We start from the raw sequence: 18,681 nt of genomic DNA on the forward strand, positions 1-18,681 counted from the left end.
ATCACTGTTCCCACACAGACAGTTCCCAACTCCTGCCCAGACTGTGGTGGGCCCTGGAGAATTTCTGTGATCCCAAAGCTTAGACAGTCCATATGGGCTTCCTTCCAGGGAGGGGGACCAGAAGAGCTGGAGGCTCTTTTCCATTTAATCTCTCTTCCTTCTCCCCCTCCTCCCCTCTCCACTGCAGCCAAGAGGTCAACTGAGTTGAGACTTTCAAAAGGAGCTGTCTCCCCTCTGCTGGTATGCCCACCAGTCTGAGATTTCCACAGATGGGAGGCCCACACCTTTCCTCTAGAGGACCTGCACTGGACCTAGGAGAGCTCAATCTGGGAACTCCCTGCCCGCTGGCACTCCCTAGAGTCCCACTGTCCCACTGTTGGGACAGACACTGGGCCAGATCCTATACCCTCCCTCCCCAGCACTCAACTGGGTTGCTTGGGGGCCCAGACGGGAGATTTGAGAACTAAACTTGAGAGGCAAGAGAGCTCACATGGGCAGAACTGCAGAGAGAGTGCAGTGTTGGAGCTGCAGTGAACTGGTGGGGCACCCATCTTCCTACAGGGAAGCTAAGCTTTTAGACCAGTGCAGGTCCTTGGGGCTGTGCTGGTGTACTCAGCAAATATGGGTACCTCTTTGCAACCAGGCACTGCAAGGAGACTCCTGGCTCAGAGGAGGAGGGAGAAGACAAACTCACTCCTGATAGCCATCTGGTGAATTACTTATAGCCCCTTCGCCAGAGCAGACTTTTCAGCTTGGCAAGGCTACTTCACCCCCTCCCCAGGGGCTTTCCTCTGTGGCCTGGGAGCTGATGTTTGATCCCTGCCAAGATAATTTTACCATGCTGGAGCCTGAAGGCAGGCCCACCCCACCTAGCTCTAGCCAGCCTCATTCCTCCACCCTCCCCTGCTGCCATACAGAATAAGTAATTCCCGGGGAGCTCCCACTGCCTGGGGCATTCAAAGTGCTTCTCCAGAGGGGCTAGAGAAAATTACACATACAGGGCTGCGCCTGTGGCTCAAGGAGTAGGGCGCTGGTCCCATATGCCGTAGGTGGCAGGTTCAAACCTAGCCCCGGCCAAAAAAAAAAAAAAAGAAAATTACACATACAAAAGAACTATGCTGCTGTCGGCTTTTTCCTACAAGCACCAACTGCCGACAGGAGAACTAGTATAGTTGGTTACAGCCCTACTAACTACTCAAACAGGGCAGGTCTGACATTTACAAGCACCACTCCCCATTCTCAAAGATTAAGCTGGGGCTCCCAACACAATTCACCCGGCTGGAGGGAGAGGAAAACAGCAGAACAGAGGCAGCCCATGGGGGCACTGCTGTTTAAGAGAGGAATAAAAGTTACTGGTGGCTTGGGCTGTGAGGAGATTCTCTGCTCCACTGCAGGTATCTTGGCTCACTGAGACACTGCACCAGAAAACAGGCATAGCAAAGATCTGGTAGTTGCCAGTCCTGGGTTTCTGTAGCTGAAGCCATCCTGACCACTCTGGTGCATGGCACCAGGTCTGCTTGGAACTCATCTGTCCAGCAGTAGCCTTCATATCACCCTTGCTGGGCTGGGGACTGAGCAGACAAAATAGATTCTCCCCTGTACCATTCCCTGTCTGGGAGCCAAGGAGCCCCTCCTCCCCTACACACACATCTGAGCAAAGGAGCCTCATACACCACAGAAACCCCCTGGGCAGTCTTGGATGGCTACCTCAGTGGGACCTAGCTGAAGGGAGAACCTCAGCTGACCAGCAGTGCAAGCCCACCTTTGTGGTTCCTGGGCCACTGAGATCAAACTCTGCCTGCAGAGCTGGGCATCAGCAGTCTCCGTGGTGGTAGAACAGCCCCACATCTTTATGACTAAGACCTCAATGGCAATTATAGACATATAAAAAAATATACAAATGGGATTTGATTAAATTGAAAATCTTTTGCACAGGTAATGAAATAATCATCAAAGCAAATAGACAATGTACAAAATGGAAGAAAATATTCACAAACTATGCATTTGATAAAGGGCTATTTGATAATACCCAGAATTAATGAACAATTCAAGCAAATCAGGAAAAGAAAAAAATTAACAACCCTATCAAAAAGTGGGTAAAAGACATGAACAGAAGCTTTGCAAAAGAAGATAGCCATCAAATATCTGAAAAATGCTCATCACGAATCATTAGAAAAATGCAAATTAAGGCCTTAATTTGATAACACCCTTTCATGGTTAGAATGTCTCTTATTAAGAAGTCCAAAAACAATAGATGCTGGCATGCATTCAGAGAGAAAGGAATGCTCACACACTGTTGGTGGGACTGCAAATTACAACCCCTATAAAAAACAGTATAGAATTTCCTCAAAGAACTGAAAGGAGACCTACCATTCAATCTAACAATCCAATTACTGGGTATCTACCCAAAGGAAAAGAAGTCATTTTATTGAAAAGACAACTGCACTTGAATGTTTCTTGCAGCATAATTCACAATTGCAAAGATGTGGCAGCAATCCAAGTACCCATCAGTTCATGATTGGATTAACAAAATGCAGTATATGATATAATGGAGTCTTACTCAGCCATAAGAAAGGGTGAAGTAATGCCTTTTGCCACAGTTTGGTTGGAACTGGAGACTATTACCCTGAGTGAAGTAGCTCAAGAATGGAAAAATAACACCATGTGTACTCAATATTAAATTGGAACTCACGGGCACACATGTGCACTGAGGGAAAAACTCATTGGAAATCAAAGAGCATCTAGTGGGAAGAAGAGAGGGCAAAACACTATCTAAAGGATACAATGCACATTGTTCACCTGGGGGCATACATAGCCATGACTGAATCATTACAAACGTGACCCATGTGACAAAAACATTTATACTCTCTTAATATGCTGAAATTTTTAAAAAAAGAAATGCCAAAGAAAATGTAATTAAGGGCGGCGCCTGTGGCTCAGTGAGTAGGGCGCCAGCCCCATATACCGAGGGTGGCGGGTTCAAACCCGGCCCCGGCCAAACTGCAACAAAAAAATAGCTGGGCGTTGTGGCGGGCGCCTGTAGTCCCAGCTACTCGGGAGGCTGAGGCAGGAGAATCGCCTAGGCCCAGGAGTTGGAGGTTGCTGTGAGCTGTGTGACACCACAGCACTCTACCGAGGGCGATAAAGTGAAACTCTGTCTCTACAAAAAAAAAAAAAAAGAAAGAAAATGTAATTAAATTCTTAAGTTAAAAATCCAGATCTTCACTCATAACTAGTGACATATCCAGAGCCCCAAGAGCCACACATAGTTCAAAGCTTCCCTCTTGAAAGGCACAAATACAGAACATGTGTTTTCTTATCACAGAACACTAAAGAGTGTTGTAGAGAAGAGGTCACAACTGCCATGAAAAAAGGTGGTCTGTGAAGAGGAACATTTAAATAAAGCCAATATATGCTGAATATATTCACTGGGCCCCCTCTGCCCATAGCTATAGAATTTGGATTTTAAAAATCCAATTATTTGCATATGGGTTTGTATATTATTTTAATATCCCTGTGTCCTCAAACAATAAGCTCTGTGGGTTATTTTTTTAACTCTGGATGCATGTTAGAACTAGAAACAGAGAATATGGTTTAATTGGTCTGGGGATAGGTGGCAGAGAATGTGTGTTTTTAAAAAACACCCCTAACTCTATTCTGTAGACAGGCTTAAGAAGCGCTGATTTAGCACATACATCACCACATTTAATCAAATAAGCATATCTATAACTGTAGAGTTTTAGCCAAAATAGAGTTGCCTCAGTGATCTATATAAAAGCTTACCAAATGCCAGACTCTGCTAACTGGAATTAAGGGACAGGTGGCATTGTTATCGGGCTAGTCTATAGAAGCACACTGAGAAGGTGGGTTGGATCTGGTTCAGATGTCCCAAGCAATCACCATCCATTGTGCCCCAGTCTCTATGCTAATCTAAAACTCTTGTCAAAAAGGAACTGTAGAAAGAAGCATTAAATCCACCTTGTTTAACAACCACTCACTGGCAACCTACAACAACAATTCTCCTATTCACTTCTGCATATATTCTGTCCAGATCCTCGCTAGAGTTATTAATATAGTTCATTTTTATGTTACTTCTGGAATCTTTCACAGTTTTAGAGAATAATCAGTCATTAAGGAATATTACTACATTTATGTTCTCTTGACAGTTTGCGCTGAATTCATAAATTTTTCTTAGCATGTAAATTGTTCATTTTTTACTACTATAGGAAATGCAAATATCTTTGCAATGAGATTATGGAGGATAAAACTATCTCAGTCATTTTATTTAACATTATATTGTTGAGTAGAAATCCAATTTTTAAATTATTTTTTGACATAAGTGTGTCACATATCAATAAAGTTATGGTCATGTATTTTTACCTCATTTGCTTATTTGAGATACATTGCGCAGTTTTCTAATGTTAAGGTTTTGAATAGGACAAATCATTTCACTATTTTTGGTTTAAAAGATAATTATAGCCTTTCTTTAATTTTAAAGAAAGAAAGCCATTTGAAACTTTTAAACCTACCTGGTACCTTTTAAGGCCTTCCATGATCTGGGCCTACACTGTTAATCCAGGGTATTTTTCAATATTTTTCAATAACCACCATCCACACAAGTCAGTGTTATTTTCAAAAGGCTTCCATACTTGCAATTTTCATTATTGTGTCCTATATTGGTTCTTGTTGTTTAGCTTTTCCAGAATTTCCTTCATTTTCAAAAGGTATGGACGATGTACAGATTTTTCAATAGATATATCTGATATTTTAAAGAAAAGTTATTGTGTAAGTTAAAAAAATAGCTTTACTTAATTTTACTTTACTTGATATAATATTATTATATATGACATACCAAAGGATATATGAATAATATAAATAATGAAAATGAAAAAATAGTAAAAGAATCTATTATTTTTATAGGAATAATTCCTAGAATTAATACTTAATTAATTAATTCATAATTCCAGTATTATTCCTAGAATTACTAAGAATCCTGTGTAGAATACTCTACTATAATTACTAGAATTATATTAACTATATTACATTACTAATTATATGACTATATGATAAATATAGTATAATCATTCTTCAACATTAGCCAGCATCAGAATCATGCAGAGTACTTAGAATAAACTTCTAGATTTGAACCCCACAGCTTCTGATTCAGTAGTTCTGGAGTGGGACCCAAGAATTTCATTTCTACAAGTTCGTAGTTGATGCCCATGCTGCAAATCCAGAGACTTTGGGATGCACTGACAGAGACATTCAAAAAGTTTAAGTTCACTAGAATTTTATATTTTGGCACACATAAAATCTACATGTGTAACATGCCTATGGATCTTCACAACCTCAGTCAGTTCTAAATGAGAGGCCAATTTGTGAACTGCAAAGAAAAAAAAAAAGAATCAAAAGAAATTAACGTCAGGAAGGATATTACAGCAAGTTCATTTTAGGCAGAAGACTTTAAGTTGATGAAAATCAAGATTGGATCATAAAGTATCTATTGATTCCAATAATATTTGTTGTAATACTGTTTTTTATAGAGGAAAAACTAGAAACAACCAAAATGCTCACTTTACACAGGCTTAGTTAAATGAACTATGTCTGGTCCAAATATAAAGGATTTAAAAAGAAAGAGGTAAATTTGCATGTGTTGATAGAGAAAGATTTTCAAGATATATTATTATAATCATAAAAGGTGAAGGTGCAGGAAAGATGGATGATTCCTTTTAAATAAATAACAAATATACATTTTATATATAATTATATGTGTTTACACTAACATATTTACACATGTTTATAATAGAATATAATTACGTATGTATAAAATATACATATGTATGACTTCTAGCACAGTATACATCAGGCGTCCTCAAACTTTTTAAACAGGGGGCCAATTCACTGTCCCACAGACCATTGGAAGCCCGGACTTTAGTTTAAAAAAAAAACGATGAACAAATTCCTATGCACACTGCACATATCTTATTTTGAAGTAAAAGACAAAACGGGAACAAATACAATTCACACCGCTTCATGTGGCCCGCAGGCTGCAGTTTGAGGACACCCGGTATACATGTTGTGCTAAGGATGTTACCTACTAAAGCTATACAAAAACTATTAGGACTAGTTAACTTTTGGAGATCGAGAAGGAAGAAGTCATCCTTAACACATTGTACAAAGCCAGTATCACTCAGATACCAAAGGCAGGAAAGGACATAAGAAAAAGGAAAACTACAGAACTACAGAGCAAAGTCTCTGATAAACATAGATGCAAATATCTTCAATAAAATACTAGGAAACCAAAATCAAACAGCACATCCAAAAGAAAATTCACCACCATCAAGTGGGTTTCATCCCAGTGATGCAAGGATGATTCAACATATACAAGTCAACAAATGTGATTCACTACATAAACAGAATTTTTAAAAAAATCCTATCATCAGGGTGGAGCAAGATGGCAGCCGAGTAACAGCTTCCTTGCATCTGGGCACCGTGAGTCTGGGGATATAGGACTCCAGGCATCTCTGGCTGGTGGGATCTGCCTATCATCACCCCTGAGAGGATACAGGGAGTCAGCGAGAGACTTCTGGACCCCAAGAGGAGGACTAAAACAGTGGAAAACCGGCAAGTGGTCGCATGTGTTCAATCCGCCTAAACCCGCCCGCAACTGTAAGTTCAGTAGCAGCGAGACTGCAAACCAGAAAGGCCTTACCTGTGAACTGTTTTGGTGTCTTTGGACTTGGCACTCAGCTGAACTGCCTTGGGGAGAGCCTGAGCGGGAGTGCGGAGAACTCTGGCCTTTGTCTAGGGCCCCAGTCTGAGCCGCTGAGCCAGACGGAGCTAATAGAGTTTGGCTCTGGGTCACAGGCAGACATTGTGAGCGATCTGCCCTGGCAAGCTCCACCCTCAGGGTCGCAGAGCTGGAATTGGGTGGGAGCTGGTAACCCAGCGACCAAGTAGCCTAAGGGCGGGGTCTGAGCCGCCTTGCAGCCCTAACCCTCGGGGGCAGAGGGAGACCAGTTTTGACACACAGGGTAAGTGGATAGCCACTTCAGCAGTGATTCCAGCAACAAGCACTTCCCTGAGAAAGCTTCTGCTCAGTAAGTGAACAAGTTCAAAGTGCCTTTTAAGTGGGCTGAAGAGAGATTTAGGGCGTCTACCTGCTGGGGTTCGAGAAACTAGCAGCCTCCAGTCGTATCAGAACTGTGATTAACATCTCATACCCCAGAAGACCACGTGTTGCCCAGACAATATTCAATTCCATATACATACTGCTTTGTTTTTGGTTGCGTGTGTGTGTTTTTTTTGTTTGTTTGTTTGGTTTTTTTTTCTGGTTTGGTTTTTTTTTGTTTATTTTGACGTTCTAGATTGTTGTTTTGTTTTTTAAGTTCAACCTTTTCCATACAGATCCTTTTTCTTTCTCAATTTTTCTAGTTTAATTATAATTTCCCATTGCTGCCTATTTCAATAATCAGAACTTCATTTTTGTTAGTGTTTCTACCACTATTATTTGTTTTTTCCAGCCAATTTTATCCCGTAAAGCTTTCTGTTTGCTTGTTTTGGTTTGATTTATAGCATTTTTGTCTTTCCTCTCTACTTGGTGGAGGTGGGGTACTGTGTCTGATCAGGTTAGCAAAGAGCTGCTGACCTCAAGTGAACCACCCCACTTGGCACTCCCAGAAGGTGTTTTTTTTTTTTTTTAAGGTTGTATCAAAGTACCCTACTGTACACCTATATTGCTCTGTCTCCCTCTTTCTGTACCTCTCTTCTTTTTGTCAATATTCCTTTCACCCAACCACTCTCCTTTCTCTATTTTTCTTTTTTTTCATTTTTTTTTTTTTTTTTCTTATCACTCGGTCCTCATTTCTTTCATTGCTTTTTTGCTCTTAAATCTTCTCACCCTTCTGGTCCTGTAACCCTTAGTCCACAGGCACAAGAACTTAAAGAGCAAGAGGAATTGAAAGGAAAATTAGGGCAAGTAAACAGATAAAAGAAATCACCCATGAGGAAGAATCAGCAGAAAACTCCAGGCAACATGAAGAACCAGTCCAGAACTACCCCGCCAAGGGACCATGAGGTAGCTACTGCAGAGGATTCCACCTATACAGAAATGTTAGGAATGACAGAAAGGGAATTTAGAATACACATGTTGAAAACAATGAAGGAAATGATGGAAACAATGAAGGAAACTGTTAATAAAGTGGAAAATAACCAAAAGGAAATTCAAAAACAGAATCAAATAAGAGATGAACGATATGAAGAATATAAAAAGGATATAGCAGAGCTGAAGGAAATGAAACAGTCAATCAGGGAACTTAAAGATGCAATGGAAAGTATCAGCAACAGGTTAGACCATGCAGAAGAAAGAATTTCAGAGGTAGAAGACAAAGTTTTTGAGATAACTCAGATAGTAAGAGAGGCAGAAAAGAAGAGAGAGAAAGCAGAACGTTCACTGTCAGAATTATGGGACTTTATGAAGCGTTCCAACATACGAGTTATAGGAATTCCAGAAGGGGAAGAAGAATGCCCCAGAGGAATGGAAGCCATACTAGAGAATATTATAAAAGAAAATTTCCCAAATATCACCAAAGATTCTGACACACTGCTTTCAGAGGGATATCGGACCCCAGGTCGCCTCAACTCTAACCGAGCTTCTCCAAGACATATTGTGATGAACCTCTCCAAAGTCAAGACCAAAGAAAAGATTCTGCAAGCTGCCAGGAGTAAGCGCCAGTTGACCTACAGGGGCAAATCCATCAGATTGACCTCAGACTTCTCTAATGAAACTTTCCAAGCAAGAAGACAATGGTCATCTACCTTTAATCTACTTAAACAGAACAATTTTCAGCCCAGAATTCTGTACCCTGCTAAGCTAAGCTTCAAAATTGACGGAGAAATCAAATCATTTACGGATATACAAACATTGAGGAAATTCGCCACAACAAGACAAGCTCTACAGGAAATACTTCAACCTGTTCTGCACACTGACCACCACAATGGATCAGCAGCAAAGTAAGAACTCAGAAATTAAAGGACAGAACCTAACCTCCACACTGATGCAAAAGATAAAACTAAGCAATGGACTCTCACAAAATAAGACGAATAGAATACTACCACACTTGTCAATTATCTCAATAAATGTTAATGGCTTGAATTCCCCACTGAAGAGACATAGATTGGTTGACTGGATTAAAAAACACAAGCCATCCATTTGCTGTCTGCAAGAAACACACCTGGCTTCAAAAGACAAATTAAAGCTCCGAGTCAAGGGTTGGAAGACAATTTTTCAGGCAAATGGAATTCAGAAGAAAAGAGGAGTTGCAATCTTATTTTCAGACACATGTGGATTTAAAGCAACTAAAGTCAAAAAAGACAAAGATGGTCACTTTATATTGGTCAAGGGAAAAATACAACAAGAAGACGTTTCAATTCTAAATATTTATGCACCCAATTTAAATGCTCCCAGATTCTTGAAGCAGACCTTACTCAGTCTGAGCAATATGATATCTGATAATACCATCATAACAGGGGACTTTAACACTCCTCTTACAGAGCTGGACAGATCCTCTAAACAGAAATTAAACAAGGATATAAGAGACTTAAATGAGACTCTAGAACAACTGTGCTTGATAGACGCATATAGAACACTCCACCCCAAAGATAAAGAATATACATTCTTCTCATCACCCCATGGAACATTCTCCAAAATTGATCATATCCTGGGACACAAAACAAATATCAACAGAATCAAAAGAATTGAAATTTTACCTTGTATCTTCTCAGACCATAAGGCACTAAAAGTGGAACTCAACTCTAACAAAAATGCTCGACCCCACCCAAAGGCATGGAAATTAAACAATCTTCTGTTGAATAACAGATGGGTGAAGGAAGAAATAAAACAGGAAATCATTAACTTCCTTGAGCATAACAACAATGAAGACACAAGCTACCAAAACCTGTGGGATACTGCAAAAGCAGTTTTGAGAGGAAAATTCATCGCTTTAGATGCCTACATTCGAAAAACTGAAAGAGAGCACATCAACAATCTCACAAGAGATCTTATGGAATTGGAAAAAGAAGAACAATCTAAGCCTAAACTCAGTAGAAGAAAAGAAATATCCAAAATCAAATCAGAGATCAATGAAATTGAAAACAAAAGAATCATTCAGAAAATTAATGAAACAAGGAGTTGGTTTTTTGAAAAAATAAATAAAATAGATAAACCATTGGCCAGACTAACGAGGAATAGAAAAGTAAAATCTCTAGTAACCTCAATCAGAAATGATAAAGGGGAAATAACAACTGATCCCACAGAGATACAAGAGATCATCTCTAAATACTACCAGAAACTCTATGCCCAGAAATTTGACAATGTGAAAGAAATGGATCAATATTTGGAATCACACCCTCTCCCTAGACTCAGCCAGGAAGAAATAGAGCTCCTGAACAGACCAATTTCAAGCACTGAGATCAAAGAAACAATAAAAAATCTTCCAACCAAAAAATGCCCTGGTCCAGATGGCTTCACTCCAGAATTCTATCAAACCTTCAAGGAAGAGCTTATTCCTGTACTGCAGAAATTATTCCAAAAAATTGAGGAAGAAGGAATCTTCCCCAACACATTCTATGAAGCAAACATCACCCTGATACCAAAACCAGGAAAAGACCCAAACAAAAAGGAGAATTTCAGACCAATCTCACTCATGAACATAGACGCAAAAATTCTCAACAAAATCCTAGCCAATAGATTACAGCTTATCATCAAAAAAGTCATTCATCATGATCAAGTAGGCTTCATCCCAGGGATGCAAGGCTGGTTTAACATACGCAAGTCTATAAACATTATCCACCATATTAACAGAGGCAAAAATAAAGATCACATGATCCTCTCAATAGATGCAGAAAAAGCATTTGATAAAATCCAGCATCCTTTTCTAATTAGAACACTGAAGAGTATAGGCATAGGTGGCACATTTCTAAAACTGATTGAAGCTATCTATGACAAACCCACAGCCAATATTTTACTGAATGGAGTAAAACTGAAAGCTTTTCCTCTTAGAACTGGAACCAGACAAGGCTGTCCTCTGTCACCTTTACTATTCAACATAGTGCTGGAAGTTCTAGCCAATACAATTAGGCAAGACAAGGAAATAAAGGGAATCCAAATGGGAGCAGAGGAGGTCAAACTCTCCCTCTTTGCTGACGACATGATCTTATACTTAGAGAACCCCAAAGACTCAACCACAAGACTCCTAGAAGTCATCAAAAAATACAGTAATGTTTCAGGATATAAAATCAATGTCCACAAGTCAGTAGCCTTTGTGTACACCAATAACAGTCAAGATGAGAAGCTAATTAAGGACACAACTCCCTTCACCATAGTTTCAAAGAAAATCAAATACCTAGGAATATACCTAACGAAGGAGGTGAAGGACCTGTATAAAGAAAACTATGAAATCCTCAGAAAGGAAATAGCAGAGGATATTAACAAATGGAAGAACTTACCATGCTCATGGATGGGAAGAATCAACATTGTTAAAATGTCCATACTTCCCAAAGCAATCTACCTATTCAATGCCATTCCTATCAAAATACCAACATCATACTTTCAAGATTTGGAAAAAATGATTCTGCGTTTTGTATAGAACCGGAAAAAACCCCGTATAGCTAAGGCAGTTCTCTGTAATAAAAATAAAGCTGGGGGCATCAGCATACCAGATTTTAGTCTGTACTACAAAGCCATAGTGCTCAAGACAGCATGGTACTGGCACAAAAACAGAGACATAGACACTTGGAATCGAATGGAAAACCAAGAAATGAAACTAACATCTTACAACCACCTAATCTTTGATAAACCAAACAAGAACATACCTTGGGGGAAAGACTCCCTATTCAATAAATGGTGTTGGGAGAACTGGATGTCTACATGTAAAAGACTGAAACTGGACCCACACCTTTCCCCACTCACAAAAATTGATTCAAGATGGATAAAGGACTTAAACTTAAGGCATGAAACAATAAAAACCCTCCAAGAAAACATAGGAAAAACACTGGAAGATATTGGCCTGGGGAAAGACTTCATGAAGAAGACTGCCATGGCAATTGCAACAACAACAAAAATAAACAAATGGGACTTCATTAAACTGAAAAGCTTCTGTACTGCTAAGGAGACAATAACCAAAGCAAAGAGACAACCTACACAATGGGAAAGGATATTTGCATATTTTCAATCAGACAAAAGCTTGATAACTAGGATCTATAGAGAACTCAAAGTAATCCACATGAAAAAAGCCAACAATCCCTTATATCAATGGGCAAGAGACATGAATAGAACTTTCTCTAAAGACGACAGACGAATGGCTAACAAACACATGAAAAAATGTTCATCATCTCTATATATTAGAGAAATGCAAATCAAAACAACCCTGAGATATCATCTAACCCCAGTGAGAATGGCCCACATCACAAAATCTCAAAACTGCAGATGCTGGCGTGGATGTGGAGAGAAGGGAACACTTTTACACTGCTGGTGGGACTGCAAACTAGTACAACCTTTCTAGAAGGAAGTATGGAGAAACCTCAAAGCACTCAAGCTAGACCTCCCATTCGATCCTACAATCCCATTACTGGGCATCTACCCAGAAGGAAAGAAATCCTTTTATCATAGACTGTTTATTATTTTTTCAAGATCTTTAAAGTATGACAGTGGAGCTTTAATGGGGATTGTGTTGAAATTATATATTGCTTTGGGTAGTATGGACATTTTAACAATGTTGATTCTTCCCAACCATGAGCATGGTATATTTTTCCATTTGTTAACATTCTCAGCTATCTCTTTTCTTAGAGTTTCATAGTTCTCTTTATATAGATCTTTCACATCCTTTGTTAGATAAACTCCCAAGTATTTCATCTTCTTTGGCACTACTGTGAATGGGATAGAGTCCTTAATTGTTTTTTCAACTTGACTATTTTTGGTATATATAAAGGCTACCGATTTACGAATGTTGATTTTGTAACCTGAGACACTGCTGTATTCCTTGATCACTTCTAAGAGTTTTGTAGTAGAGTCCCTAGTATTTTCCAGATATACAATCATATCATCTGCGAAGAGCGAAAGTTTGATCTCTTCTGACCCTATGTGGATACCCTTGATCGCCTTTTCTTCCCTAATTGCGGTGGCTAAAACTTCCATTACAATGTTAAAGAGCAATGGAGACAATGGGCAGCCTTGTCTGGTTCCAGATCTGAGTGGAAATGATTCCAATTTAACTCCATTAAATATGATATTATAGGCTATGGGTTTGCTGTAGATGGTCTCTATCAGTTTAAGAAATGTCCCTTCTATACCAATTTTCTTAAGTGTTCTGATCATGAAAGGATGTTGGATGTTATCAAAAGCTTTTTCTGCATCGATTGAGAGAATCATATGGTCTTCGTTTTTTAATTTGTTTATGTGCTGAATTACATTTATAGATTTACGTATATTGAACCAGCCTTGAGACTCTGGGATAAAACCGACATGGTCATGATGTATGATTTGTTTGATATGTTGCTGGATTCTGTTTGTTAGAATCTTGTTGAATATTTTTGCATCTATATTCATTAGTGATATTGGTCTATAATTTTCTTTTCTTGTTGGGTCTTTTCCTGGTTTGGGGATCAGGGTGATGTTTGCTTCATAGAATGTGTTGGGTAGTCTTCCTTCTTTTTCTACCTTTTGGAACAGGTTGAGTAATATAGGTACTAATTCCTCTTTAAAGGTTTGGTAGAATTCTGACGTAAAACTATCTAGTCCCGGGCTTTTCTTTTTGGGGAGATTTTGTATGGTTGATGTTATTTCCGAACTTGATATGGGCCTGTTCAACATTTCCACTTGATTTTGGTTAAGTCTTGGAAGGTGACATGCTTCCAAGTAACGGTCAATTTCCTTCAGATTTTTATATTTCTGAGAGTAAAGTTTCTTGTAATATTCATTAAGGACTTTTTGGATTTCTGAGGAGTCTGTTGTTATTTCGTCTTTGTTATTTCTGATTGATTAGAGATTTTACTCTTTTTTTCCTGATTAGGTTGGCCAAAGGTTTATCTATTTTGTTGACCTTTTCAAAAAACCAGCTTTTTGATTTATTGATCTGTTGTATTATTCTTTTGTTTTCAATTTCATTTAGTTCTGCTCTGATTTTGGTTATTTCTTTTCTTCTACTGGATTTGGGGTTGGATTGTTCTTCCATTTCCAGTCTCTTGAGATGTCCCATTAAGTTGCTTACTTCTTCTCTTTCCATTCTCCTGAGGAAGGCTTGCAGTGCTATAAATTTCCCTCTTAGAACTGCCTTTGCAGTGTCCCAGAGGTTCTGATAGTTCATGTCTTCATTGTCATTTTGTTCCAGAAATTTGGCAATTTCTTTCTTGATCTCATCTCTGACCCAGCTATCATTCAGCATAAGGTTATTTAACTTCCATGTTTTTGTATGTGTATGCAGATTCCTGTTGTTACTCATCTCACGTTTTATTCCATGATGGTCCGAGAAGATGCATGGAATAATTTCTATTCCTTTAAATTTACTGAGGCTAGACTTGTGACCTAAGATGTGATCGATTCTGGAGTAAGTTCCATGGGCTGATGAGAAGTATGTGTATTCAGTTTTGTTGGGATGAAATGTTCTGTAGATGTCTGCTAAATCTAAATGCTGGATGGTTAGATTTAAATCTAGAATTTCTTTACTCAGCTTTTTGTTGGAGGATCGATCCATCACTGCCAAAGGAGTGTTAAAATCTCCGACTATTCTAGAGTTGGAGGAAATCAAGTTGCTCATGTCTGTTAAGAGTTTCTCTTATAAATTGAGGTGCATTCTGGTTGGGTGCATAGATATTAATAATTGAAATCTCATCATATTGAGTCTTACCCTTAAGAAATATGAAGTGACCATTTTTGTCCTTCCTTACTTTTGTTGGTTTAAAGCCTATTGTATCCACAAATAAAATTGCAACTCCTGCTTTTTTCTGGTTACCATTTGCCTGAAATATGGATGACCAACCTTTCACCCTGAGTCTGTATTTGTCTTTTAAGTTAAGATGTGACTCTTGTATGCAACAAATGTCTGGCCTGAGTTTTTGTATCCAGTCAGCTAACCTATGTCTCTTTAGAGGGCAGTTTAAGCCACTCACATTAATGGAGAGTATTGATAAGATTGGTGAAATTTGGGGTATTGAGTTTTTCGAAAGTCCAGTGGCCATTTTTAATCCTTTTGCCATTGTGGAAGTTGGAGTTTGATCAGAAGTTTCTGAGTGAGTTTACTTTTGTAGTAGAGGATTGGGTTGGTTATTATGGAGGATAGGTCTGAGAATATCCTGAAGAGCTGGTTTGGTTATGGCAAATCTCTTTAGCATATGCATGTCATTAAAGTATTTAATTTCTCCGTCATAAATGAAACTCAGTTTAGCTGGATACAAGATCCAGGGTTGAAAGTTATTTTGCTTGAGGAGATTAAACGTTGATGACCACCCTCTTCTGGCTTGAAAAGTTTCAGCAGAGAGATCTGCAGTCATTCTAATGTTCTTCCCTTTGAAGGTAATAGATTTCTTTCGCCTGGCCGCTTTGAGAATTTTCTCCTTCATATTAACTTTAGTGAAGTTAATTATGATATGCCTGGGGGATGTCTTATTGGGGTTGAGTCGTGCTGGGGTTCTGAAGCTATCTGCTATCTGAATTTCAGGTTCTCTAGGCATGTCTGGAAAATTCTCTTTCATAATTTCATGCAGAAGGGCCAGTGCGCAACTTCATCTGTTTCGGGAATTCCTATGAGTCGGATATTTGCCTTCTTCAAGTTATCCCAGAGCGCTCTGAGTGAGTGATCCATTTTTGCTCTCCATTTCTCTTCCTCTTTGAGAGTTTGGGAGCATTCAAAGGCTTTACCTTCAATGTCGGAGATCCTTTCTTCTGCTTGGTCCATTCTGTTGCTAAGGGATTCTACTGTATTTTTCATATCTTTGAGGGCTGCAAATTCTTGTTTCAGTGTGTCTAAGTCTTTGGTGGTTTTGTCCTTAAATTCGTTAAATTCTTGAGACAGTTTTTGAATTTCTCCACAAATTCCTAATTCCATTTTGTTAATCTTGTTTGCATCCAAATTCTGAATTCGATTTCTGACATCTCAGCCAGTTGTTTGTGAATGGGATCTTCGATTACATCTGCCATATCTTTCCTTGGGGGGGGTGATCTATTCTGGTTATTCATGTTACCAGAGTTTTTCCGCTGATTCCGCCCCATGATTGTTTTACTCCCTTTGATTTTCCTCTGGTGTTTTGTCGAGGACCCGTACAGTGCTGTGGCCTGAGAAACTGGGGCCCTGTTTGGTGTAGAGGGGCTAAGTGGTTCTGTCTTGTTTTTAGCTGGTTTCTATGTGACCCTAGTGAAACAGTTACTCTGGGTTGAAGTCTCAGCTGTGGAGAAATACCAGCAATTAAGTCACCCCACCCACCACAGGCAACAAATGGAAAAGGAAAATCAAACCTTCCTACAACCACACACCCAGGGCACCACCTGGATAGTCCACAGGTGAGTGACTCAGTTCAAAAGGTCCAAGTCAATTGTCTCAGTCAGCAGCTGCCTCGGGTGGGAGAGTTCAAGAGGTCCCTGGGAACTGGACCACAGGGGTCTGATGACTGCTCTAAAATGGCTTGCTCCAGTGCTGCGTGGAGTCAGGAAGAGCCACCAGTAAATAGATCAGTCTGGGAAGATTGATGCCTCCTTCCCCACCTTGCAGCTCTGTCACACTGAGTCGCTGCTAGCCCCACACGGCTGTGACCCAGTCAGTTGTCTGCAATAAGTAATACTCCAGGGGTTTGCACCTGCCTAAGTCCCAGAGTAGTCTGTGTCTGCTCGACTAGGCCGCTATTCTCTGTCTTTATCCAGCAGGGGGTGGTGTGGCCTGTCAACCTCAGGCACTTGATGGAGGCTGGAGGTGTTCACTCAGTTCCAGCCCCACTCTTAGTTTATGTTACTGGGTGAAGGGAACAACCCTGTGGGAGTTTGTTTCTGACCTTGCCAGATTCCTCTGCAGAGGAGAGGCTGATTTTAGTTCCCAGAACCTGTGCCTCAGGCCCTGTCTTTAGTCCTGCGGGTTTGTATTCACAGCACGATCAGTTGTTGGCTGTAGCCTCATGGCCTCCTTTGTCTATAGGCTGGCGAGCCCCTAAGGGCCAGGTGCGTCTTAGGCTCAGTAGAGCTGTCCTCTGGATCAGCCCCACCCTGGGAGTTTCCTGGCTCTGCGGGTGTGTTTTCTAGTCCCCGTGTTCCACCCAGATCGGTACCGTCTCAGGACAACCCTTTACTCACGGGGCCTGTGTTTCAGTCCCAGGTCTGTTCCATGGTGGTTGCCATCTGAGAAGATGCTTGGCCTCATCTGGTTGCCCAGGAAGACAGGAGGAGAGGCTATGGGATATCTGGGGGTGGGCCTTGTTATTGCTGAAGACGGCTGTTGCTCTGCACCTCAGGGCACCACCACTGCAGTGTAATTCCCTCTCAGCCAACTGTCATCTTCTCGCTCCTTTGCTACAGAGTCAGCACTGGCCAGCTGCAGTCCAGGTCCTGTCTATACCTCTCAAGAGTTCACCCAAGAATCTGGACTCCTAGGGGGGCAGGTCTCCAGATCACGGAGTGAGAGTGGAGGGGAGTGTTAGGAGCTCAGAGTTGCAGGTCATAACACCAAGCTCATTGAGACCAAATGAACAAATAAACAGATACAAAGGTTACCAGGCACATGGGCCCATAGATACAGAGACAGATGGAAACACATAGACATACAGGCAACAGCCACAACAACAGCAATATAAGAACAACTGCAATAAAAATAGTGATAATCGTAAAATAATTGAAAGAAAGGAAAAAAAAGAGAGAGAAAAGTGGTGTTAGAAGGAATGTTAAATGATAAGAAAGAAGAAATTAAAATTAGAAGACATAGAAATAAAAAATATATCTATATAAAAAGTAATAATAAAAAATTATCGAAATCTCCTCTAAGAAAATGGTGAGAAAAAACAGACAAAAACAAAACAACAACAAAAAAACCCCACGAAAACCCCCCCAAAAAAAACAAAACAACAACAAAAAAAGGCACCAACTATAAAAATATTCTTGTGTGTAGAAATATACCTATAAATATCTCTATGTCTGCTGTAGGGATCAACTGTCGTAGGAATATATTCATACTGCAATATACTTTCTGGACACCAGGTGGTGCTGTGAGTGGTTCAGAGACATACCTGATTTATAGTTTATACCATTACCATGGTAACCACCTTCCATGGCTGATCGCCATTTTGGAGTTTCCGTAAAAGTTTGTCGCCTAAGAATTGTGCAACCTCGGCTGTTCTTTTCCAGACAGCACTTGCGACCGACCTTCCCACTCAGTGCAGGTGTCCACGCTTCCTAAGTCCCTTCACTCTGTTCCCAGGTTCCCCCGCAAACTGGCGACTGCAATCGACCATAAGGGGAGCAGTGCTGAGTTCGCGTGGTCATTGGCGGGCTCGCGGCTCTATCTCCTGTAGCTGGTTCCTGCGGCTTCAGTAGCTTCGCGGCTCCAGAAGCCAAAGCCGGGTCCTAGGCTTCAAGCTGGTTCCTGTGGTTGGAACACTCGGGGGACTTATTCTGAGTTTTATGGTTCAGAGTTTCCCTTTTGGATGGGCGCC

General features: G+C 40.2%; 1 protein-coding gene across 1 annotated transcript in view; it reads right to left on the bottom strand.

The window, feature by feature from the left end:
* Positions 1-4,571: 4,571 nt before the first annotated feature.
* LOC128572618 (coiled-coil domain-containing protein 7-like) overlaps positions 4,572-18,681 on the bottom strand; it is a 117,681-nt gene continuing 103,571 nt past the window's right edge. The window contains exon 15 of the mRNA XM_053572588.1: positions 4,572-4,759. Within this exon, the coding sequence (XP_053428563.1) occupies positions 4,662-4,759 (98 nt within the window). The 3' untranslated portion in view covers positions 4,572-4,661. The remainder of the gene's footprint in view (positions 4,760-18,681) is intronic.

Source organism: Nycticebus coucang, chromosome 20 (assembly GCF_027406575.1).
Source record: "Nycticebus coucang isolate mNycCou1 chromosome 20, mNycCou1.pri, whole genome shotgun sequence".
Taxonomy (NCBI): domain Eukaryota; kingdom Metazoa; phylum Chordata; class Mammalia; order Primates; family Lorisidae; genus Nycticebus; species Nycticebus coucang.